The sequence below is a fragment of the Perca flavescens genome, chromosome 19 (assembly GCF_004354835.1).
Source record: "Perca flavescens isolate YP-PL-M2 chromosome 19, PFLA_1.0, whole genome shotgun sequence".
NCBI lineage: Eukaryota > Metazoa > Chordata > Actinopteri > Perciformes > Percidae > Perca > Perca flavescens.
In genome coordinates this window covers 31,093,056-31,119,431 of record NC_041349.1, presented here as the reverse complement: position 1 = coordinate 31,119,431, position 26,376 = coordinate 31,093,056, and the positions used below count along the sequence as shown (strand labels likewise).

Below are 26,376 nucleotides of genomic sequence, written 5' to 3'. Positions count from 1 at the left end.
ATTGAGATACTAAGTCAATATATTGAGATTCTTAAGCAATATTTTACATTTTCTCAATACTTTGAGATTCTTAGTTTATATTCTGAGATACTAAGTCAATATTTTGACCAGACGTAGTGGTGACTTAAACTTGAACTTATACTATATCTAAAATAATTTTGTAGACATAACAATGGATTTTGCCACTTAATGTTGGTTTTAACTATTTTTTTTTTTTATACAATTTCACAAATTTCTATCCAGCAGAGGCTGATTTAGAGATCCTTTAAAAGCTGTAGCTACTTTACAGTTGATTATTACCTGATATTTAATCAGCATGTTATTTATTTGTTTCAAAAAGGAGCACAAAAAAACGACATTATAGAACGGCAAAAACGACCACTGGATGGGAAAAGGGTATTTAACAACAGCTTTGAATGCAGCACGAGTATGGCGAGGCCAATTTCAAGTGAACGCAACATCTGTGTTTTTCCGACAACAGCAACTACAACGTCATACGTTCCTCTCCAGTGAAATACAGATAGACACACTTTTACACCGTTTAGCTGTCAGCATTTTAACCATGTTTACTCAAGCTGCTAGTTAACCGTAGGTTAACATTACCTGCTGCCAAGTGTAGCGTGACATGCGGCGATGTTTAGGTTCCCTCGTCCGTTTTCGGAGCATCAGAGAGAAGCGCAGGCATTTCAGTGGCACCGAAATCTGCGTTGCAATTCGGTCCGGTAGATAACAGTCATTAAGGCACCGGTGCCGTATTAGCACCGGGTCTCTCGTTTTCTGTCAACGATGTGGCGAGGAGGTAACGTTAAGGCGGAGTTAGCAAGCTAACGTTAGCTAACTAACACTGGCAGGTTCGCCGTGCTTTCATGCTGCATCGCTTCCAGAGAACGAGCTGAACAGCGGGCTGGGTCTAACGTTAGCGGCCCGCTGACCGACTACCGCTGGGTCCGCTGCCCGGGATTGCGGGGGAAAAAATGTATCGTTTCAAATCGGTAACATAGACGTAATGAGTGGCACATAACGTGAACTAACATGGCATTTTATTTTGTTTGAGTTTTAACTTGTCCAGTGGGACAAGTAAATTTCTCTTCCACTTGCCCTACAAAAAATCCACTTGTCCCGGACAAGCGGACAAGCCTTAATGTCGAGCCCTGCTCTAGGGACTGTGAATTTCATACCAAATGAGCTACGGTCACTAGCATGTTGTTCACCAGAACAAAGTGGAACAATTGATGGACATTTCCCTCCCTAATGTGCTGAAAGCTGAAAATGATTGGCTCATCCTTGTTTTTAAAGTGAGACTATAGTTGCATCTCATGTTGCTTAAATTGCATCCCAGACTCCCCCTCTTGCCTTCCTTTCCTCGTCTTAGGCTATGTTCACATCTTAATGCCTGATTCTGATATTTTGCTCAGATCCGATTTTTTGTTTGGCTGTTCACATTACCTTTTAAAATGTGGCCTATATCAGATTCCAGTGTGAACTGTTTCCGGTTTTGAAATGACCTGCATGCGCAAAAGAACAATAACGATGACATCAGACGCAGCACGCTGTTGCACTAAAGTTAGGGAGGTTATGGAGGAAGTCAGCATTTTCGCTTTTATTTTTTTATTTTGTATTAAAATGTTTGTGTAATGGCAGCCATAACATCAATGCGCAGGTGCTGAGGAGGAGAAGACTGAAGAGAAAGAGAGACAAATTTGCGGCGTTATGGCTGCAGCTTCACTACAGAGGTCTGTGTGACGGGCCTCCACCACTCTGGCTTCGCCCTCGCACACGTTCCACCTCCCCGGCGGTGCGGCGACTCGGGCCGGTGGTGCGCCCAACCCCAAGGGACCGGGATCCCACCTCAGCCGGCGCACGCCGGCTTTCACTTTCATTGCACCACGGGGCGACCCTGACTTGCGAGCGTGTTAAACTCCTTGGTCCGTCTTTACAGGCGGGTTGGGGGGGTTGCCGACATCACCTTTTTACGTGAGCCGATCCCCGCCCTGGCGATGCGATGCGCGGTTGGGTAACAATGAAGACAGTCCGCCCCGGTTAACAGCCGCACTGGAAGCAGGGGGGCCCCGCCCCTCCCCGAGGGGAGAGAGGGCACAGCGAGGGGTTTTGAGGTAAAAGTCACATCAAATCCGCCTTGGCTGTTCACACTGCGGTCGCATTGAAAAGAATCAGATCTGGGTCGGATTCAGGACCACATGTGGAAGTGGCCTGAATCTGATCTGAAAGAAATCAGATCTGGGCTAGATTTGAGTGTTCACACTACTTCTGAAGAAGCCTGACCTGGTCACTTGACCCCAAAAAAATCTGATTTGGGCCACTTTGGCCTGCAGTCTGAACGTAGCCTTTGTCCCTCCCACTAAGGATGAACAAGATAGACACAAGGAAATCATTGGAGGAGAGAGGAATCAAGGAAATGTGTTTTAGAGGGATGAGACGTCCTTTCCTCAGGAGCGTCACATGAATTTGTCAGCTGTATGGGCGAAGTTAGAAACTCCTTCAGCTGCAGGGCTTCCAGGAAGGCTGCTCTCGTGTTTCCTCGCCTAGCTCCTGATGATCCCTCCTCGCTCTTCGCTCCTCGCTCCTCGCTCCTCAGGGCAGAAATAAGAACTTTGAGACGGCCTTCACCAAGGAGGGACAGAATAACTTCCGGGTCAGCTGAGGACCGAGAAATTATCTCGTAAGTGACATGAGATGCTGCTTATGTATTTTATACTTTTATACTCGGGGCAGTAGCAGCGCTACAAGTAGCGGCGTTTTCAGTAGCTTTGCTCTTTTATTAAGTCATGGAGTAACGTCCACACAGGTGAGCTTGAGTTTACTAAATGGGAAGATGGCAAACTTAAATCAATTAACAATACAGTACATATTGTAGGGTATAGGTGGGGGGAAATGAGGGAACAGAGGGAAAAAAAATGTATTTCTTTTAAAACTGCTCTTCGTGGGCGCCCGGATAGCTCAGTTGGTATAGCGGGCGCCTGGCACGGCGCCAGGATTCCAGTTTTGGATAGGCCAGACCAATTGTGGGTGGTTCTTAAATTAAAAACGTTATCAAATCCCTGTTTAACCTAATAAAAATGACTAATGGCTAATATACTGTTATATTATATATATTATATGTGCTTACATAATAAAGATTGTAATAGCTTGATGCTCTTTAAATATGTTGTTGCATTGTAAAAAGTTTTGGTGCAAAGGACGGACCTATCCGCGATCGCTCTCCTTAGTTCTGCCCAAAAGAAGAGCGCTTTGGACTCTCCATTACCACCATACCTGGCTGTGCTATAGCGCATCTCTCCTAACCTAAGGCCTATTGACGGTAAAAGTGGTCAGGAATCTAATATTTCCCCACAGCATAGTTTAGTTCTGCTCGTATAACATGAGGCCGAATATTTCACAATTCTTTTCAACTGTTTTAAGTTTTCAACAATATACAGATCAACAAAACTGCCCGACAGTTTCAATCAATACTCGGCCACAGAACATGTTTATTGACAACGTCATCTGTCATGTAAAACAAGACTCAAGTTATTTCCTTACTTTAGTATGATGATTCATGTTAAAAACATGTTTAACAAAAATAAATAAATTGCATTAATAGCCCTAAAGCATTATTGGCCATAACAAGAGAAAACCATGAGGGAACAACAACTTGACAACAGTAACAAGCTGTTATAGAAATAGAACTGCGCCTGCAGCTTCTGTAGCGGATTATGAATTGATTATTTTAATCCATATATCTCATATAACGACATAATACAGTCGGCAGATTAGCCACATACCTTACTGTTATCCTCTGGCGGTCCTACACAATTAAACTCAGCAGAAGAAGTGACCGGATACTTTAGCACTGGTTGAGTTGCGGGCTCATCCACGGAAGACCGATCCACAGGACTATATCCATAGGGGCTATATCATCCACTCGCGAGGCAGAGGCAAAGGCACTAGCACCGGCGCTGGTTCTACTGGCCGCGCTAGCCGCGTTAGCATCCTGCGGTGGTCGAGACAAAGATGTGCTCGGCGTTGTGGATCTCAGCTCTCCATCTCCTGGTTGCAGCGATGACTCTGAGACCGCTCGTGCACGTTTAAGGTACCTAAACAACGACTGTTGCAACCTTGTCCTTTACTGGAAATGATTTTCACACTCTCAGATCACTGGGAGCTAACCTAGCCTAGCCTAGCATACAGACAAGCTACATCCGATCCGAACCTCACTGTCTGCTGAACTTGTGCAGAAACATAAAATTAGACATGACCAGTTTTTTTAAATTGTTTTTGAAAACTAAACATTTAGACAATTTTTGCACAAATTATGAGATTATTTTCCGATTTTTAATAATTCTTCACCGAATTATAATATATTAATTAATTAATAATAAAATACCCCAAAAATTATCTTGAAAAAAAATCAACTGGTACAGCAGACACTTCAAATTACATTAACAATGAGGTTGGTAGAGGAACAAATGCAAGTAAATGCTGAATTATTTACAATAACTAAAGAGTGGGTCTGTCCATCAATTCAAATAGTTAATAGCAATTAATTGCCAACTCATTGCACATCTATTCAAAATGTACCTTAAAGGGAAATTTGTCAAGTATTTCAAAAACAGAGTGTAAATTGTAATTTCCCCACTGGGGATCAATAAACAGTATAAATTATTAAATATAAATTATTATTTATTGAATTACCAACATGGGAGAGGGCAAATAATACTTATGCCTGGAGGAAGATAATAACTGGTAGCTTAGCTCAATACATTTTCCAACTATCTAGCCCAACACTGCTCCTGCTACAATTTTGTGGCCTGTGCTACAAACCCTCCAACCTTTGTAGCAGTTAAAATATGACTAGGCTATTGTCTTTATTTTGAACATAATGCTAGCCGTCGTGTTGTCTTTTTTTATAATTTTTTTGCTCTCTGGTGGCTTGAAAAAACACCATTCAGAAATGGGATTGGGATGGGAGAGAAGTTTTTTGTTGGAGTGGAATGTGACAGAATTTAGATTCTCTCCTTCATCACCCTCTACTTGGCTGGTTTGTGTTCACTCAGCAACATTCAAGAGCTGTCTAAACGTAAACAAATGCCACGAGCAGGCAAGCTGATCTCATTGGTCAGAAATGTTCTTGTTAACTATGCAGCACCAGGAGCACGTATTGCGTATTGTTTTCATTGTGTTTATATGTTCATTAAATTAACCGAGTATTGTTCAGTTTGTGTTTCTCTGTTGTGTGCCATCTGACATTGCCTGTCACACATTGTGGAATTTGTTTTGTATGTCTGAAGGTGCAAATAAAAAGTTGATCCCAAAAAAGTATCCAGCTCTAGCAAGCATCTAGTCTGCGTCTAGCCTCAAGAGTTTGCCTCTGATTGCTGCATACTGCCACACACTCGCACCACAATTGTGTGTCCCCTGTTCTTTCTGACCACAGTGGGAAATCTGTAGCAGGAAAAGTTAACCCTCTCCTTGATTTCATGTTGTTTATGGAGAAGGAGAACCAGGAAATGAGTCGGGGGAAATGCAACGCTACCAAGCCACGGCTGAGTGGACCTACCACAGTTGGTCTGTGTTGCCACAACGTTGCGTTTTTGAGAGGTGCACGTCACTACAGCGTAGGGTCAGTATCTCCACGTAGCTCCGTACGTACCCATGGTGTCGATTTAATGCAGAAGCAGAGTTCAGATAACCTGACTCCGCCAGATGGATTGCTTCGCATTTGCTCGGCATATCCATCTGTGAACTTTCCGTTAGAGAACTTTTGGGAAGGGGCGGAAATACTGGTTAGCTGATTGGATGAACCATCTGTCTATCACCTATGTTGGTGATAGACGGGCCAAATCAACCAATCAGATACATGAAGCGTATGAAAATACAACCACAAGCCCCTGCTGCTGCAGGCTAACAGCGTGCATTCATGGACATCGGAAAAACGTTTTTCCGAGTGAAAACGTCACCATTCACGTAACGTCCTGTGGGAATCTGAGGTGGGAAACTCGGGTTGGATTTTGATAACCGAGTTCCCCAGTTGGTGACGCGTTGTTGACAACTGACGTTTGATGGAGGCGACTTTGGTTCACTGAACATATTTCAATGATTATAAACTGTTTATTTTGGACAAATGCCTCCACCAAGAATTTATGTTTACATATAATTTACATAATATGTTTCAAATTATTCATAAATAGGCCTAAAAATAATTCTAACAGAAGAAGAAGAACACGCATCCCGACCATGTGAATGCTGCCAGTCGGAAAAACAACGTAACCAGGGGGGCGGTGCCTGTTATTCCGAGGTGGCATGAACGCAGCAAAAGCATAGCTCGTTAGTTCAGCATGCAAGCAGCATGTCGGTAAAGGATATTTGCCGTTTGTGTAACGAGAATTTAGGAATAAAAGGCACCATTTCAGGTTCCTGGTCCATATTCCAAAAGAAGGATCCAAGAGAAAAAAAGCATTAGCGAGCGGCTAACAGAATTAGGGCTACCACTGTCTGAAAATACTGGTTAGCTGAATGGATAAACCATCGGTCTATCACCACCTAACCCACCTCAAAACCAACGCTGACTGGCCCGGTCGTTTGGCGAACGGCTCCAAATTTTCTCTCTCTCAAGATGCCAGACTGATCTGCGAGTGGAAAACTGGAGCTCGCGAGATCAGGACGGTCTCACGAGGCTAAAGTTCAGAAGAGGAGCCCTCACGGCCCCCGGCCCACTTGTTTCAGTCCCTCCAGGATTTTGCGGCCTTTTTTGAGATTGTTGAGGCCCAAAATGCCTGATTTTGCGGGAGCTTTTGTTAAAAATTGCGATAAAAGTTGCGATGTCTTTTGTATTTTAGTTGCAATGAAGTTTAATAAAACTACTCTGGGCTGAGTTTTCCTAGTAACTTTACCAAAAAGGCTCAGGATGCTACAAATGTTGGTATAATATGAAAATGGCTGGTGGATTTAAAACAATAATTTCTTGAATGAATCAAATCTGAACATGTGTCAGTGGCTTGTTGATCTTTGTATTGTTAGTTAATTTCCTATCCTGGCCTGGGACACACAGTCATACGGTTTGATAAAGTAACGTTACTTATTGGACTTCAACTTCAACTGTTACAATGTACATTGGTTGGCAGGACGGTCTGAAATGTTTTGCACGGTCTTTCGCTGTACGTTTTGTTGGTAAATGGGAGATGTTCGAGTCACACAGGTCTCATCTTCATATCAGAAACAAGGAAATTAATTTGGCTACGTACGTGTATTATGTCAACCCGTTTCCCACTCCCGCTTGGTCAGTGGCTCTGAAAAGTCTGGCACGTGGGACTGCTGTGATTGGTTGAAGTCGCAGGAAACTCTGGTTATTGGTAAAATTTGCGGTAAAGTTGCGGTGATTGGTCAAAATTGTGAGTCGCGGTGATTGGTTGGAATTCACGTGAATTGTTGCAATCTCGACATCGCGAAATCCTGGAGTGACTGCCCCACATCCAAGTGCTATTGCTGCGTTCACATATGCCCAAGTGAACCGAACCTGGGGCTAAAACGCTCCAGGTTTCAAAAGAACTGGTCCAAACCAGCTAGCTTCCAGACAAAGGAAGTGATATATGAACACAATTCAGCAAACACTGTGGTCAGTAAGCACTTGAGACAAAAAGCTGTATTATATCCTTGTTGGCCTATCATCAGTCAGTATTCTGTGTGTTATTTACACTCGGAAATGGAGTAAGAATGGTTTTGATTGGACGCACACATAAACATAGCGTCATTGCATGGGGTGAACAATCAGTGCTGCAATGAAGGAGGCTTGTTCATTGTTCATTTCCTGTGTGCTGATTCATAACAACCTTAAACCCAAGATTACACACACACACACACACACACACTCACGGCTCCAAATCCCCCTGTGCTGCCTGAACCTGAGACGCCTCCCTATACTGTCTGTTTTCACCATTAGTGACAACAAGCTATATGATTTGTTACAGCAGCTCAGCAACCAACCAAGATTAACTCAGAGGGGTCTATTTAGACGAGAGAGTGGTTTTCAGTCAGGTGAGGGAGGAATTGAAGATTAAAGGTTACTTAAAGGTGCTCTAAGTGATGTGACACGTTTTTTAGGCTACAACATTTTTCGTCACATACAGCAAACATCTCCTCCCTATCCGCTAGCTGCCTGTCCCCTGAACACACTGTAAAAATATGTGGTCTCTGTAGACAGCCCATGGTCCACAAACGGCAACAAAAACAAACTGCGCCAACCTGCCCCACGAGCCATAACAAACAGTGTTCCAACCAATAACCGACAAGAAGGAGCTGGTTGAGCCATCACTGCAGCAGTGTTAGCACATAGGCTACTTCCACAATGCGTATTCATGACTCAAACAGCTCCTTCTTGTCGGTTGCTAGCGGATAGTGAGGAGATGTTTGCTGTATGTGACAAAAAATGTTGTAGCCTAAAAAACGCGTCACATCACTTAGAGCACCTTTAAGGTAGCAGTTTGTGAGGGTGTAGCAAGCCGTTGACTGTTTGAGGAGGAAAAAGGAGATGTAGAGTTGTTTTGGAGGAGCTGAAGGCTACTCTGACAGGTTAGTTAGAGGTGCAGGTTGTTTTAAAGTGAGGTTTAGAGTTACAAGGAATTCTTTAGGCCAGGGTCAAAAGTTTTAAGATTATTTTGAGGCCTGGAGCAGTTTTAAGGACTTAAAGAAAAAGACTTAAAGTTTTTTTTTAGATTTAGTTTAAGAGCGAATTAGCTGGGCTTTATGGAAGGTTAAGGTTATCTGAGGGAAAGTTAAGGCTATTTTGAAAGGTATTTTATTTAATGACTTTTTGAGAGAAATGAAGCCTCTGAGTCAGATTATTTATTGGGATAGTTTGAGATGCAGGAGGGCTTGCAGGGTAAAGGCTAGTGCTTTGTGCTTTTAAAGCGATCCACGACGTGGGGGGGCGGTAGAGGGATGTAAACAAAACAAAACAAAAAATCCCAGTGGGAGAACAGAGACTGGAGCCAGTGACCTATAACCTCAAACACACGCTTCCGGCATCCACGCTTGACCTCTCCACACTTACTCCCAGCACCACTTCCACTATGGGACTATGGGTGTAGGTACGGAAGTAACAGACAGAAACAAACCACAGCAAAGTACTACGTTATATTATGTAATGATATAAGAGTCCACCAATAACAAAGATAAGGATATTGGATGGCAGACAAAAGAGGATTTAAACTGAATGAAGTCAAACTGTAGGCCCACTATTTACATTTCCCTCTTTTCAGCAGGCTGACACTCATCTCTCCTCACATCTCTGTTTCCCGTTTGATCAGGTAATTGTTTTCAATGCGGGGCCCCTCACTGTCACCTAGTAATTACAGGTGGACGCCACGCAGCCCTGTGATCCTGTCTTGGAATACTGTTATTTCTAACCCTCACTACTTGACAGACAGAGTGTGGAGAGATAGCTGGCTCCTGACATTGTTGTTAGATGTGTAGGTGGTCATAAATATTGTCTAGATCTCTGATATGAGAGAGAGAACTTCCAGGCTGTTCTCATAAACCATTCGTACAAATAACTACAAAAAAGTAATGCACTGTAATTCCTATGCATCCCACGTATGTATTTATTACTGTCAGCCCCAGATGAACTGTATAAGAGTGCTCTTGTCCATGTAGGGAGGCCCCAGATGAACTGTATAAGAGTGCTCTTGTCCATGTAGGGAGGAGATCAAGGTGAATGTTTGGGTCCTAAAACACAGGGCTCAAGCAGGGGAGCAGAGTTCTTGTCCTGGAAGAAACACAAGAGTTTCACCCAGAAAACAGGTGTTCATGTCCTGAAGAAGTTAAGGAGAAAAAAACAAGACTTTCACCCAGGAAACAGGTGTTCATGTCCTGAAGAAGTTAAGGAGAAAAAAACAAGACTTTCACCCAGGAAACTAGGGCTGTGTATTGGCAAGAATCTGGCGATATGATACGTATCACGATACATGGGTCACTATTCAATATATTGCAATATATTTCGATACTGTGCGTAAGGCAATATATTGGGATTTTTTGAAAGTATAATTTTAGAAAAACTAATATTTAAAAATAGACATGATGTTCATAAAAGTCAAAGAAGTTTACTTTAGGTAAACAATTCAGTACACAGAAAATCCAACTGCCAGTTTGGGATTGTGGTTCACAGGTTCTTAGTAAGCTAATGTTTATATGCACAATGATTTTTTCTACTTTTAAGTAATTGTTTTGATGTCTAAACTTAACTGTGGTTGCTGCATGACGGCCTCCCTGTGTCGGTTTAAATTCAACTGTGAAGGCACCCGAAAGGAGCGTGACATCGCGGTGCTCTGTACTGAACTACTGTAGCAAAACGAACTGCTGATATGCTAGCAAGCCAGGAACATGCTAGCACTAGTTGATCACAATAGCTCTTCACCCTTGGCGTTTTGTTAATAACAAATTATTATAATTTTATAGCGCATTACAAGGGACTCAAGGACGCTTCATGAAGGCAGAACAAAACGATAATAAATAAATTAGTTGTGGCAACGTTAGCCAGGAATAACTGAGGATTTACTGGGTCAGTGGGTTTTGAGGAGTTTTTTTAATATGTCCATCGATGGCAAAATGGGTTTCTGCCAGGAGAGAGTTCCAGAGGCTGGGTGCTGCCACACTGACGCCTCTGTCCCTGAAGACCCGTGTCAGAGGACGGGGTGTTTTTAGGATTGTTCATCATTTCATTCAGTAAAGACTGATTTAAGAGAAGGAACAGGCTTTCTGAGTATAGTTAGCTTGGAACAAAGACACACTCACGCACGCACACACACACACACACACACACACACACAGCTCACTCTGATGATGATGATGATGATGGGACTTCCAGGCCTGGACATTAGAGCTGGCTCACTTTTCAGCTGTGACGCTGTGTGACTTGAGATTTATAATAGCTTGACGTCAGCAGCATTCCTCATACACTTCCCGTTATGAAAGGTGAGCCTGCAGCGTGTGTGTGTGTGTGTGTGTGTGTGTGTGTGTGTGTGTGTGTGTGTGTGTGTGTGTGTGTGTGTGTGTGGGTCTGAGAAATTATACTATAATACACTGCTATCCCAGTGATTTGAAGCCCAGTTGAGACAGAATTCCCTGCATCTCCCGGATCTTTGTTTTGTTTCCTACCATTTCTGAGCCTTACAAAAGTTAATTGATATTACTGGGTTGCGTTTGCTGATCCTCTACCATATGCAAAACAGGCTCAAGCCAGAATTAAAAACAATAATGATTTTGCTTGCGACTGAATGTCTTAGGAAAGCAACACAGGTATCCTGCAGGAGTCTGGGCTCCAGAGGAGCAGTATCCAGTGTGATTACACACTTTACCTAAAGCCACAACACATATACGGCTTCCTTCTGATTTCATCAACAGACAAAATATTTACTTTTTTTATTTTCCATATCTTAACAATAAACCATATGTTTATGTTCTTGGTTGATTCTATGTGCGGTTATTCTATCTGTTTGTCATCGGGTATGCTTCTTGAAAGCAAGATGGAATTGTACAAAAAAAACTGCCTCAAACAAAGTCCAAGATGGTTAATCTCTGTAAATTATAGCGTGGTCTAGACCTACTCTACCTGTAAAGTGTCCTGAGATAACTTCTGTTATGATTGGACACAAAATGTAATTGAATGACTCATTTAATCCCATTTGTTGTGTGTGAAAGTAAGACGGGTGCAGCATGATAGCATTGGTGTGCACCGCTATCACTTTTTAACAGTTTGTTGAAGTTACTACAGGAGGACCACGTCTTCATAAATGCAAAAGTAGACCAGCTGTACTATTCTACCACAAAATGCATCTCTTGGTAAGCTTTCATTGAAGTAGGGCTGCATTTAACTTCTTTGTTTTCTTTGTCTGTTAATCTATCCATTATTTGCTCGATTAATCCATTAGTTGTTTGGTCTTTAAAATATAAAAAATGTCGATCGGTAGGGTGCTATTTTAAATAGTGTTTTATTATAGTAGTGAAATTATACTTAGAACTTTTATAAAGACTGATATAAATTTTACTATTTTTAAACTAATGTTATAAGAATTTAGAACACTATCTGAAAAACACACAACAGTGATGCAAAAACTGATACAAACAATCCAGTTTCTTGTGTTCTTTCAGGTGTATTACGGTTTAGGTTTTACTATTGGCTTTAACATCTCTGAAATCTTCCCAGGAACATGAGCAGTGGGGTCTATTTTTGTCATATGTCGTTCAATCTAGCTAAACTCTATCTATTAACTAAATCTGTTTCAAGCTAGGCTGTAAATGCTATGTGTTTTAATTTATGTTACTCAAATTGACAGAATGTCCCACTTCAAAGCTTTCTCCCGTTTCCTGAATAAATACTAATAAAGGAATAAAATTCCATACAGAGCAGTTTTCCATAACGGAATAGGCATGGATGTACTGTATTAAGAGAACAAAAGGGCCTGTTTATCTGAGTCCAAGCAGAAAGTTTGAGCAGAAGCAGAGCAAATCAAGCGTAGTGGCTAGAGGTGAAATCAAATCCTTGTTGACAGTGTTCTTGAATAAAGATTAAAAACCATGGCCTGGGTTAGCTCACCTTTTGAGCTGCATGTCATCAGTCCTTGTTGCAGTGTCTGCGGGTTCAAAACTGGCCTGCGGCTCTTTGCTGCATGTCATTATGCTCTCTCTCCCACTTTCCGGACTTAACCTGTCCTATCAATAAAAGCCAAAGAAATAATCTTAAAAAAATAAAAAATAAAGTTGATCGGTGTTACCCAAGGCTCAAGATGACGTCCTCAAATGTCTTGTTTTGTCCACAACTCAAAGATATTCAGTTTACTGTCCCAGAGGAGAGAAGAAACTAGAAAATATTCACATTTTACAAGCTGCAATAACAGAAGTTATACTTTGTTTTTCTTAAAAACTTACTCAGATGTATTAACCACAGTGGCAGTTTCGATCACGTGACTGTAACATCTGACCATTCTATTTATCGTTGTGAAACGGACCTAGGACGGTCTGATTTACCACTGGGAGTTCAACGTTCAAAAAACTGACAGCTCCTGAATCTGAACCAGACGGTTGCCAGGTTGGGTGAAAATGACAACCTATGTACCTACTGGGAGCAACACTCTCAACTTGAAAATAGTTACTGTATGGTTGCCAGGTTGGGTTAACGTTCTTCCCTCCTAGGGTGGGTGGGGGGGGGAAGCAGTCTTAAAGGTCCCATGGCATGAAAATTTCACTTAGGGGTTTTTAACATTAATATGCGTTCCCCCAGCCTGCCTATGGTCCCCCAGTGGCTAGAAATGGTGATAGGTGTAAACCGAGCCCTGGGTATCCTGCTCTGCCTTTGAGAAAATGAAAGCTCAGATGGGCCGATCTGGAATCTTCTCCTTATGAGGTCATAAGGAGCAAGGTTACCTCCCCTTTCTCTGCTTTGCCCATCCATGAGAAAGAGAGAGACATCATGGCTTGCAAACAAGCGAAGCATGGCAGTTGGTCAAGCCCACACCCCCACCCGCCACCTTGCCCCCTAGCAATTGTAAGTTGCTTTGGATAAAAGCGTCAGCTTAATGACATGTAATGTAATATTATTATTATTGTAGTATTACACAACCAAATTCAGAACAGAAAGTCTCTCCACTCTTTTTGGCTTGACAGAGGTGTGTGTGTGTGTGTGTGTGTGTGTGTGTGTGTGTGTGTGTGTGTATGTTTGTGCAGGTTGGCTGCTGTTTTTTCAGGCATGCCTTGAATACCAGCCTTTTTCTGGGAAGAGGGAAACACTCTGAATCCAAACAGGCTGGCTAGCTCTCTCTCTCTCTCTCTCACACACACACACACACACACACACAGTCATGCATTTTCATCCCCTTTTTGTGTTGCTGCACAGACACACACTGATGGCCTTGGTCCGGGAAAGTAAGTCCACATTTTCAAAGTAGTATTTAAAAAATGTTTTGATGAGTTTGCATCCCTGGAATAGGAAACGCTCTGTGAAGATTATTATTTACTATCATTCATTTATTAGAAATTGGTCACGGTTTTGGAAAGATCCGAGCCCACCTTAGAGACATTTCAAACTTATTTTGTGTAAACATTAAGTCTGCATTGCTTTGCAACAATAATTAACTGTATCTACCAATTGATTTTCATATCATACCTAAATTAATGGAAAACTGTGGCTTCATGGAAAGTGCTGACAAAATGAGAAAATATTTTTTTTAAACACCATAACATGGTTTGCTAATTGCTTAAATGTGTGTCATTTATTGGTATGGTCAAAAAAAATTATATTTGTTTTTCATGATTTGTGTCAATTAATGCTTTCAATTAATGTCAATGCTGTGGCATAACATCATATTATTATGATTATTATATATCATATATAGACAATAGTGTTGGCAACAGTTTCCTGTTTCAACATTAGGCTACAGTCAGGGTTGTAGCCAGAACACAAGTCCTCATTCCCCAAGCTAAACTCCACCCAACAAGACTTCAGTCCCACAACTCACATTGGAAATGTTTCTTATAACTGCAGAACATAGTGTTTAACAGCCAGACTCTGACCTCATCACTCCCTGCAGATATTTTTCCATGAATTATTGAGGAGTGATGATAAAATTGCTTTAAATCCATCCATCTTTGTCCGCTTATCTGGGGTCGGGTCACGGGTCCTGAGGAAACCGTTTTTGGCCGCTTGTACCCTGGATCTCGTTCTTTCGGGCATGACCCAGCCTTCATGACCATAGGTGAGGGTAGGAACTAACACTGACCAGTAGATCGAGAGCTTTGCCTTCTGGCTCAGCTCTCTTTTAGTCACAACGGTGTGATAAATTGAATGTAACACCGCCCCCGCTGCGCCAATTCTCCGACCAATCTTCCGCTCCATTGTCCCCTCACTCGCGAACAAGAACCCAAGGTATTTGAACTCCTTCACTTGGGGTAAGGACTCATTCCCTACCTGGAGTAGGCACTCCATCGGTTTCCTGCTGAGAACCATGGCCTCAGATTTAGAGGTGCTAATCCTCATCCCAGCCGCTTCACACTCGGCTGCGAACCGATCCAGTGAGTGCTGAAGGTCGCAGGCCGATGATGCCATCAGGACCACATCATCTGCAAAGAGCAGCGATGAGATCCCCAGCCCACCAAACTGTAACCCCTCCCGACCCCGGCTTTTAACCATAACCAAAAAATAGTCTATATCGACAAGGTTTCATTTCCGGTATTGTTCAGGTGCAGCCGGATGTCCCTCACCTTCTGTTTCCTTTGTGTTGGCATTCTAAACTCCGGTCGATTCGGGAAACGTCCTTTGAGCTAGAACCGACAATCAAATTATATTTCTCTTTTTTTTAAGATTTTAAGCCCTTATTTATATGACAGAGCTGAAGACATGAAAGGAGTGAGAGAGAAGGGGGAATGACATGCAGCAAAGGGCCACAGGCCAGAGTCGAACCCGGGGCCGCTGCGTCTAGGAGCAAACCTCCGCATATGGGCGCGCTCTCTACCAGGTGAGCTACCCATGCGCCCATTTCTCTCTTTTTTTTTGTAAAATTCTCATCACAAACTCAGCAGCCATTCTGATTGCAGGGCTCGCCTCCCTACATGCACACGTTCCACCAAAACAAGTTCTTTCCTGGCGCTATTTAGCAGAGGCACCATGGCTCCGTCCAGAGCTTAGCACCGCCCAGGACGATTGTAATTGGTTTAAGAAATGCCAATAAACCAGAGCATGTTTTTCTCTCATCCAGGAATGTTGTGTGGACTAGCCAGACCTTCCTTTGCAGCACTGTGGAGGAAGGTCTGGCAATGCCAGACTATTATATACACATTACTGATGATTATCTAAAATCTAAATATATATAGATATTTCGTTAAAGCACCAATTGTCAAGCATACAATATCATCACAATATCAATATCAAGGTACTTGGTCAAAAATATCGTGATTTCTGATTTTCTCCATATTGCCGCATCGCTGTGGAGGAAGGTCTGGCTATAAGAGACTACCAAGGCAATAATGCCCCTGTTCAGAGGTTGTCATGGAAAGGATATCAAATATATTCAAGCATGTTGGATATGTGTATAAAGCATAATGTGTTAACATGGATAATTAAGAAACAAAAAAACATGAAAAAGAAAAAAGGGATGGGATACAGCATTATAAATTCAAATTAGTTTGGGCAATAGTTTGCTCAGTGGGGTGTCTTCAGGTTGATGGCTGACCGGGGAAGGGAGGGTCCAAGTTATTACACTATCTTAATCTCTATTCCATTTCATCTCAGTCAGGGAGCCAAACGCTGATGTCACTGTTGATTTTTATACAACAGAGCCAAACATCTATCCAGTATGAGATTTCACTGTGATCTCTCACACACACACACACACACACACACATACACAAAGACAGACTTACAACACATGCTTTTTCTCTGCAATGCATCCATTCTTTCATTGCTCATCATATTGCCACACACTCCCTCTCCATCATCATATCTCACCCTGATAAGAGTCTCATAGCTCGGGCAGAAATCCTCCCACTATGATTAGCTGGCCGTAGGGTCATCTGGCCTGCATACTGCCTTGCAGTGCAATACAATGAACATGGCTGTGAGGAATGCTACCGTCTTCTGTCCATGTAAACAGCCCAAACCCAACCTGCCTCTTATGTTTTAAGCTCAGGGTGTTTTTCTGGCCTATTGTTTTCACATCGGCAAAAAGTGAGTTTTAATGGAGATCAAATCTGGAGGGCTGAAGCAATTGTCCTCGACTACAATCCTTGTGCCACCCTTTGCTAGCCTGACATTGCCAGAACCAAATCGCAAATGCAAATTTGTCTGGAACCTCTGTTTATTTTTGAATTCCAAGGGCCGTTATCAATGTGAGGTAGTGCTTAGCGACCAGTGAGCTGGGGCCTCTTTTACAAAACTGTGTGGCGAATTTTCGTCAGAAGTGGCGTACGGACAAAACATAGGATGTGAGTACACACAGAAATATTCGGATTTATAAAACTGTGCGCACGCACGCTGGTTACACCCTTTATAAATCACATCCGACTCTAAATGTGGCGCAGCTTTAGCTTCATGTCACGCCCATAGTTTCCCTTAAATAGTCTGTGAAACGCCCCAAATTAATATTCATCCATACCGACATCATGTACACAGAGGAAAACAAAACAAAGGACTTTCACTCAATGTGAAGTTGTAGTTCTTGTAAGAGAGGTGGAAAATATGTTTGGTGGGCACAGTGTGGGCATTACTAACGCCAAAAAAGCTGTAGAGTGACAACATGTTGTGACAACAGACGCAGTTGATGCCACAGCCTCAGAGGTCAGACTTTGGCCCAAATTAAACAGAAATGGTCCAATATTAAAGTTGATGCAACAAAACGCCTTGCACTACCCCAAGAAAGTGTTTATGCCACGGGACACCAGAGCTGACCCCTCTTGAAGTGGGACAGGTATGGCGTGGTTTCTCTGAGTGCTCCTCTGTAACGCTGGGCCTAAAACAGCAAAGAGATCCAACAGGACAGCTCCAGACAGTCAGAACCGGCTCTGAGGCCACTCGTCCTCATTTGCCAGCAAGTCTTCTTGCTGTTGGTCTCCAATTGCCACATCTCCCAACAGTGCAAAGCCAGCTATTGTGTGTCATTACGCATGGCATGCCTTTTTATACCCTTCAATTTTATTGTATCTAAAAAGCTAATGGTTAAAACATGCTTTAGACCTACAATAAAAACAAACATTTAAAACATAAATTAAACTATCTAAAGCCATAACAATGAACACTGTATAAAACACTAAGATACTGTATATGATGACCATATTAAAACGACATGCTCCGCCAGACGGAGGCATCAAAAACAGCATTAGTGTAAACATTATTTGTCCTGTTTATCATATTATTCATGAGAATACATTTCATAACATGCCAATATAATTACAGAACGCATCTGCCAGAGCAAATAATAGCTGAGCTGGCAGATCGGTCTGGTTCCCAGGCTACCCTCTGCTGTGCTTAACTCCAGCCAAACAACTTTGTTGCTGAGAAAATAGCGGGCCATTGGCTGCCATACCGTCAGCTACAGTGAAGATGCATTCAAAAGTGCTAAATTATAGCTGCTCTAGGGCTGGGCGATATGGAGAAAAATCAAATATCACAATATTTTTGACCTGAATACGTTGATATCAATATGACTTGACAATTGGTGCTTTTCACAAAATATCTTTACAATTAGATTTTAGATAAATAATAATTAGTAATATGGATATACTAGTCTCGCATGTCCACACAGCATTCCTGGAAGAGAGAAAAATGTGCTCTGGTTTATTGGCATTTCTTTAAACCAATCTCAATCGTCATGGCCGGACATAGCCACGGTGCCTCTGCAAAATAGCCTTGGGAAGGAACTTGTTTTGGTGGAACATGTGTGCGTTCAAAAGTTGTTTTAGCCGTGCAACAGAAAAGTCAGATTGGACAGATAGTCTAGCTAGCTGTCTGGATTTACCCTGCTGACATCTGAGGCACGTAGTTAACCATAGTCCTCATAAATCTAACTAAAACTAATGATCTGCAGTTCCCCTCTGCTCTATGGAGCCTTTTTAGCTCTGGTTTTGGTTGGCTATTCGTCGGATGATCCTTTTTGTCAGAGCCTTCCAAAAACAATATGACCATACAAATGTCTGTTCTGCTGTCACTCTGGATAAAGTTTGGTTAAGGAAAGGCAACTAAAGTAGGTGGTTAGGGTTTGACATAGATTGGTAAAATGAACCAGTGTTAACTTGTAGGAGGCGGGATAGAAGCACTTGTCCAATTAGCCCCGACCTCTTCCCTCACACTCCACATGTTGATGTCACAAATGTTAGTTTGCACTCAGAAGATGGCAATAGGCATCACCAAGGCATTTTCTGGGAATTGCCCAATTTTGATGGAAGATTAATTAGGTTAACTTTTGACTCTAAGCTGCCTGGGTGTGAATGTTAGCATGAATGGTTGTCTGTCTCTATATGTCAGCTCTGTGTCAGCCCTGTTTCAAGAATTTTTGTTCAGAGGACGCTTGTGTTGGATTCATACTTTACATACACTTAACAAACCAACATTAACATGAGGATGATCCAGTGGGACAGTAAAAAGCTATAAGAGCCCTGATGCCCTGCAACATACCACAGAAAATGCATAATTAATGCAGTACTAGCAAAACAGAATGTCAGAAACGAAAATAGAGAGTCAACACACACACTCACACACACACACACACACACACACACACACATACACACACACACACATACACAGGTCAGTTACAGGAACATAATGGTGATTATCCTTGAGGGAAACCACTTTAAGAACCTCTGCCAGCCTGTGGTTCTTCTCTACTGGTGGAACTGAAAGGTGAGCCAGGAAATTATTCTCTCTCTCTCTCCACACTGTTCCCTCCCTCAGTCTCAGCTTCCTCGCTAAAAAGTGCAGTCCTGAGGAAAAAAGCCCTTCCCTCTGCTCCTCCCTTGGTGGCAGATGGGATATTGAACTCCGACTGGCTTCTGTCCCTGGGGATGCTGGGAATCTGCAGCTTATGGTAATTGGGTGTAATTAGGAAAGCTAGCCTCTTACTCGCTTTTATTGTTTCTTTCCTACTCTCCTGTATGTGTGTCTCCAAAATGTGACTACAGCTGGTTAAGACCAATGTGAAAAAGTTTTAAAAGTTACAGGATTAGAATTCTTCTTGATAGACCAAACTCCTGCAACAGCGCAGGAGGTTTACAGAAGCAGAAATATTCACATGTATTTCTCCAGCGCAACATCCAAGCAGTGAAGGAGAAACTAAGCTTCAATGTGTAGACAGTAGGCCTTAGTGCAGTTACAATATCTCTGTGAACATCAATTAAAGAGGTCTCCTATAGGTAAAAAGACAAGGTTTAAGACGGTTACTATGGACACATTAAGACCACTGGAGTTTTGAAGTCCCAGCTCTCTAATATTTTGAAAGATTTTTTTTAATGAAGGCAAAAGTCCTTTAAAAGTCCCGCTCACTCACCAATAATGGAAATTGAAAGACAAGACTCATTCTCAACTAGGGCGGCCACCTCTTAGTCGATTAGTTGACTAATTGGTCGTTTTGGTCTTAGTCAACTAAGATTTCTTTAGTCGACTTTTTTATGCTTATTCATCCTTAATTACTTATTTCCAAGAAACTTCTGAGCACATTTATGGTAAACACAAGATTTAAAGTGGTGCTTTTGTAGGATTAATTGTGGAGAAACTCAGTTTTACAGATGGTTAATTAAATACATTTATATTGTGCTTTTCTAGTCTTAACCACCTCTCAAAGCGCACAGCTCTGTCAATTAAATCAACTAATCGATTAGTCGACAAAATCGTATAAGTGTTAGTCGACTAAGAATTTCTTTAGTCAAGGACAGCCCTATTCTCAACAGTATTTGTCATTTAATTCTAAATATTTCTTTACACATTTGTGTGTTGCTATACTGTTGTGTTTCATCCTCTGGCCATGGTTTACATAGTCCATATCCACGACGTTCCACGCCACCGGGTGTCACTCTTTTCGACTGGACGTCCGTCCCCTTCCTCTTTCTTTGTGTTGGCGTCCTAGATCTCTGCAGGGGTAAATCCAGACAGCTAGCTAGACTATCTGAGTTTTCAGTTACACGATTAAAACAACTTTTGAACGTACACATTCCTTCCTGAGGCTATTTAGCAGAGGCACCGTGGTTCCGTCCGGCACTTAGCACTGCCCAAGACGATTGTGATTGGTTTAAAGAAATACCAATAAACCAGAGCATGTTTTTCTCCTATCCAGGAATGCTGTGTGGACTAGCCAGACCTTCCTCCGCAGCGCTGTGGAGGAAGGAAATGCCAGACTATGGTTTACTGTATATAACACTGTCAGCTAATCAAATTTCTCTTAAAGTATATTCAATAAATGTTTATAAATTATATTTTGAAAAATGAGCATAAACAAATGAAGATAGACTATCCATGAAGACAGAGAAGAAGAGGAGAAAGAGGGAAGGGAAGGGATAACAAAAGAGGAGAAAAAAGCTGCCTTCAGGTGCACTCAGGTATATATATAACTTAATGTGCCTTAGCCGGATATAGCCTGTAACAAAGAGGACCATGTATTTTCTTGTTCAGTATTGAAAATGAAGAAGAATAAATTAAAGGGGTGATAGAATGATTATATAGGGTATTTCACACTGTTCCTTATGGTCTCCTAATGAGGTATGTAACATTGGTTGGGCTGAAAACCGTCTGGTTGATATTTTATTGGCCCTTATGCATCGCTGTGTTTTGGCCCTATTTTTAACAAGAGCTTTTCTTCCAAATATGGTATGCTCATGAATATTTAGATGAGCTGCGCGCTGATTGGTTGAGCGAATCCCCAATACACACACATTAGAGACGCGACAGAATCTCATATTCCAGACACTGCAATGTCTCATTGCCAAATTCACTTCTGAGACTTTTTTATGCGAGAAATTAACTATATAAAGCTCAAATCGTTTTCTCGTTTTATGAAAATTGATGGCTGATTGCAAATTTGGTAAGACATGTCGGACTTTAGGAGCTCCACACAGTCTGACAAGAAAGCGGCAGCCTGCTGGGCTCCATACCCAGGGCAAAGTTACCCTTTGTGAATTATTGCACTACAGGGCTCCGCGGCTGGCTGCCGGCATAACTATAATATATTTACGGTTTGAATTTTGTCACGGCACTTATATCACAGCTACCCCAAGGTCTTACAAAGCTAACGTTGTGTCCAATTTGAATTTAAGGTATTTTTATGAACTCAGGGTCTTGCTAGGAGGAGCAGCTAGCTAGCTAGCTAGCTATATGTCCCATTCAATACAATGGGGAAATATTGCAGCTAGCTAGCTACACTTTCGGCATAACTAGTATATTTACAGTTTGAATTTTGTCACGGCATGTATATTACAGGTTCCCCAAGGTCTTAAAAAGCTTAGCTAACACTTGTCCGATTTCGGATTTCAATTGAATGTATTTTTGTGACTGTCAGAGTTAGGAGGAGGCTAGCTAGTTCTCATTGATGGAGTTCCAGCTCACCGCGGGCTCTATCAATGAGACTCGCGGACAAGAGGCGTTTATTTCCCCGATTGTTTGTTTAAATAAGTTAACACACATATCCATTATAAGATTAACTGGAACCTGCGGGCTGCGGTAAGAGATTGCGGGCGTAACAAGCTCGCTGACCGCGCTCTCAGTCACTCACCGGCCGGCCATTTAGCAGGAAGAGGGGAGGGAGAACAGCGAGCTGCAGGCCCTGGAGCTCTGTCAGGGCAGCGGCGTGTGGTAGTCCAGTCACCCAGAAAAGGGTGAGTTTGCGCGGGTATTGAGCACCGGTCCGCCGGCCGAGCTCAATCAAGCTCACAGCAGGCCGGGGTCTGTGACGGAGGACAGGCAGGGCAGCACCGGCCGCTGAACTCCGACACAGTCGTAAAAAATTTGCAATTAGCCATCCATTTTCGTAAAACGGCCCATATTTGAGTTTTACATAGTTGATTTCTTGCATAAAAAGTTTCAGAAGTGAATTTTGTAATGGAATAGCAGAGATCTGCCTGACCTAGATTTAGAAGACTACCTGATCTCAGGTCAGTTGTGTAGCCTATGTAAATGTATGGGCGTGACCGTTCTCTTAATACACCCATGGGCGTGACAAAGGTACAGGTCTTGAGATGCTTACATAAGCAACTAGCTTTGTTGAGATTTGCCCGTTTTCAGCAGCAAAGGGGTGTCAATGGGATTTTGAGCTTCTATGTATGTCCTATTTACCCACCAAACTGTCGTTATTCGACAGGGTAAAATCGGTTTTGCATTCTATCACCCCTTTAAAACCATGTAATATCAGATTTATTATTAATAGCATTGTTTTTCTTCTATTACTATTATTTTAATATTAATTCGCATAACTTTGTTGCTATTAAAATATATTGTCTGTCTCACTGTCTTCACCCTTAACTACATTATTTTGACAGTAGGCTAAAAGTAATTGCTACGACTTGATATAAAAATAAAACATGAAAAAATAACATTTCAAAAAACAAAAGCCTCCTTGTACGAAATTGTAACTCCTTGTAAGAAATTAGCCTATGTATTTGTATTTAATAGAATTTTAGCAGTTTGTATATGTTAAGTATATTATTATAAAGTCTTAATCTAACCAAATCGTTTTTTAATCCGCTAGTCCAAGTTGTGATAAAGTGATACATCCATAATCCAGGCAGGGAGTTGTTTTATTTCCGAAGGTCTTTAAATGCAGCATTGGTGTCCATGCAGGCAGTTAGCGGGAGAGAGAGCGAGAGGGATAGAGAGACTTTTGAAGAACCAGAGGGGAGGAGGAGAGAAGGAAAAGGGAGGAGGAGGAAGATCCGGAGAAAAAGTTTGAAAGGAAAAATAGAGAGACGTTTCAGTGGCTCGGGAGGAAAGAATAAGTGGAGGTTGAAACTGAAGGCACATACGGCTCAAAGTGTCTCTGTCTCTCTGTGTGTGTGTGGATTTTACTGGTACCGGGCTCGCCTCGCCTTGCTTCGCGCCCGCTGCTGAGCGTTGTCGGGCGGGTTGGATGAGTTGGACTTCACGATGAGGAGCGACCCTGTTCTGTTCTCTTCCAGCAGAGGTGAGTGGCTCCACCTGGGGCGGGTTTTTCTGACCACAGAATCACTGGGCCGTTTGTTTCATTTAGCGCGTGTCAGGAGTTTACAGTGACTTTATTAGCCTAACGTTTCTCACGTAGCATTGCCACATGCTACGTGATATATACGAAATCATATTTTTCTATTGCCGCTAGCATCTAACGTTCCAGTTAAAGTTCGCAGTTAATGCTTCTGTGGTAACGTTATTTCATAGGATATCGTATACATACTGTATTTTGAATACCTACTAGGCCTATTTGTAATTTTTTACCATGTTCTAAAATATTTAGGCTAATAATCTTATTTAAAGGGATTTGTGTAGGCCAATGATTTGAATCGCTAGAGCTAATTTATTTGACAATATGCGTGGATTAGCATCAATAGGCTTCTGTATCTGAGCTTTGTGCTGCATCGCTCAAAGCACACACACACACACACACACACACACACACACACACACACACACACACACACACGCCTGCTGGAAATGTCCCTTTTAAGATGGAACTTTAGAGCACATCCACGCGACTCGCAGATGATGTTTTGTCAGCACGGTGTTCATAGAACAGCAAGTTATACCTTTTTTTTTTAATTCAGAAATCTGAAGAACCAGTGGTGACTACACATCAAAATAAATTCTGGCTAACTCTGGCATGAGCTCAGAAATGTTACAAATATGCACTGTCCCTGTCCTATAAAGTAATAAACCAAACTAATTTTCAGCTGAAAAAGTTTCTAATGGGCAATGTTTCTAAAAAAACAAACATTTTCTCTACCACAATGGGAGGGAGTCTCTGTGGAGAGACAGTTGGCTCCTGACAGTGTCATTAGGGTTGTGGTCGGTATCAAGACGCCTGTATGTAGTATGAACCTCACGCCAAACTCCATTCAATCATCTGGTAATTTAATGTGGCCTTTCTGCACCAATGCACGCCTCAGAAATGTGAGGTAGGAACATTTGTCTTCAGGAGTTAAGTCCTTTTCCTTGTTTTATGAGCTGTGCATTCCATGTAGCACTGAGGGCGCTTTCACACCTATAGTTCGGTGGACTCGGTGCGATTCGGGGCTGAAGTTTCGACATTGTTGCATTTTTCATTTGGTTGGGTTTGCTTTGTCAAATGCACCAAACACTGTAAACACATGTCACACGGTCGAGATGGTCACTCGTTGGACAGAATATCCATAACTCGCAGACACTTGATCAACACCACATTTATAACGTCTTGGGTTTTCTGGTTCTGCTTTAGTGTTTCTAATGTTTTAGAAAAAGGCAAACAATGAGCAGCTGACAGACAGCGAGTGAATGAGAGAGAGATGATGATGTCACACAGACTGGTGATGTCACACAGACGACCAGCAACGTGTGCTCAGAATAAGTTATGGATCTTAAGGTTATCAACCCTTAAATCATATATAAGTCAGTAAATTGTGTGCAAGGTTGAAATTGCAGGCTAGTAAATGCTCTGTTGTTGGTTAACTTCCTGTATTTGGCTCGGATCACGTTCTCACCTGAAGCAAACTGCTACTAAAAGTAGTTTTAGTCACGCAACACAAAAAACACATAACTCAGATTGGACAGATAGTCTAGCTAGCTGTCTGGATTTACCCTGCAGGGATCTGAGGAGCAGTTAATCATAGTCCTCCAGAAATCCACCGGAGTTTAGAACGCCAACACAAAGGAAGCCCAAGGCAACGGATATCCGGCCTAAATGAGTGAAATCTGGCGGAATTTCCGGCAGCAACGGAGCAATCCCGGAAGTGGAACGGCGAGGATATAGACTACCCTGAAGTGAAGCGAGACTCCCGTTTTTAAGCGAACCAGAGTTTGGTTGTTTGTTCCGCACCAGAGTTCATTTTAGCTTTCATACCAGCCCCAAACCAACCAGACTATTAGACCAAACGCTCCAGGGTTTGTTTTAAACGGACCAATCGAGGTAGGTGTGAAAGCCACCTTAGATTGATTCAATAGACACTTTTAGGCTTAGGCTAGTTCAGGCTGCTCATTGCTGCTACTTAGCACAGTGGAATGTGGTGATATAATCATTGGATTAACAAGAGGGCAACATAAAGTTGCAGGCCACGTTGAAGTGTAGATGTTCTGTTGGTCGATGATGGTACCACCCAAGACAGATTTCATTTCAGAATTCCACTTCAAAACAACAGAAATAGCGGCATCTTTTGACTGAATGGATGGAAAAGATCCCCCTTTACCTTCACTGACCCCTGAAGTGGAAAGTGATGTTTTCTATTTCCGGTGTTCAAGTTGTAATAATCTTGTATCCTGACATACTCCCTTATCACATATTGCGGAGCAACTCACTTTAAAAGCATGTAGCTGGTGCTTATATTAGTTCTTGGTATTATTTTATCATTCCAACTTTCTGACATAGCACTGTTCTGTAACTTAATTCTAGCATTGTGACCTTAAAAACAAGTCTGGTTTTCATTACCTCATTGTTGCTAGACAACAGATCCAAATACGTCAACAACACATACAGTATTATGTTGCATGCTTCACTGAAACATAAAATAAGGGTTCAGTAGGGTTCTTAAAATTACTGTCAATAATGGTAAAAACTGCTGCAAGTTTCTACTGGAGCTGCACTCTCTACAGTATAGCTTTGGCTGACGGTAAGGTATAAACATGGGGGTTCTGTCCTGTGAAATGATACAAACTTGCTGACTTGGTAGTACCCACTAACAGGAGAACAGTAAACCTAG

General features: G+C 42.1%; 1 protein-coding gene across 2 annotated transcripts in view; it reads left to right on the top strand.

Moving 5' to 3' along the window:
- Window positions 1–23,323: 23,323 nt before the first annotated feature.
- The window catches only part of afap1 (actin filament associated protein 1), an 89,370-nt gene continuing 86,317 nt past the window's right edge, over window positions 23,324–26,376 (top strand). Inside the window, exon 1 of one of the 2 annotated variants that reach the window (XM_028564071.1) lies at window positions 23,324–23,639. In XM_028564071.1, the coding sequence (XP_028419872.1) occupies window positions 23,603–23,639 (37 nt within the window). In that variant the 5' untranslated portion in view covers window positions 23,324–23,602. The remainder of the gene's footprint in view (window positions 23,640–26,376) is intronic. The other variant, XM_028564070.1, reaches the window with a different exon arrangement.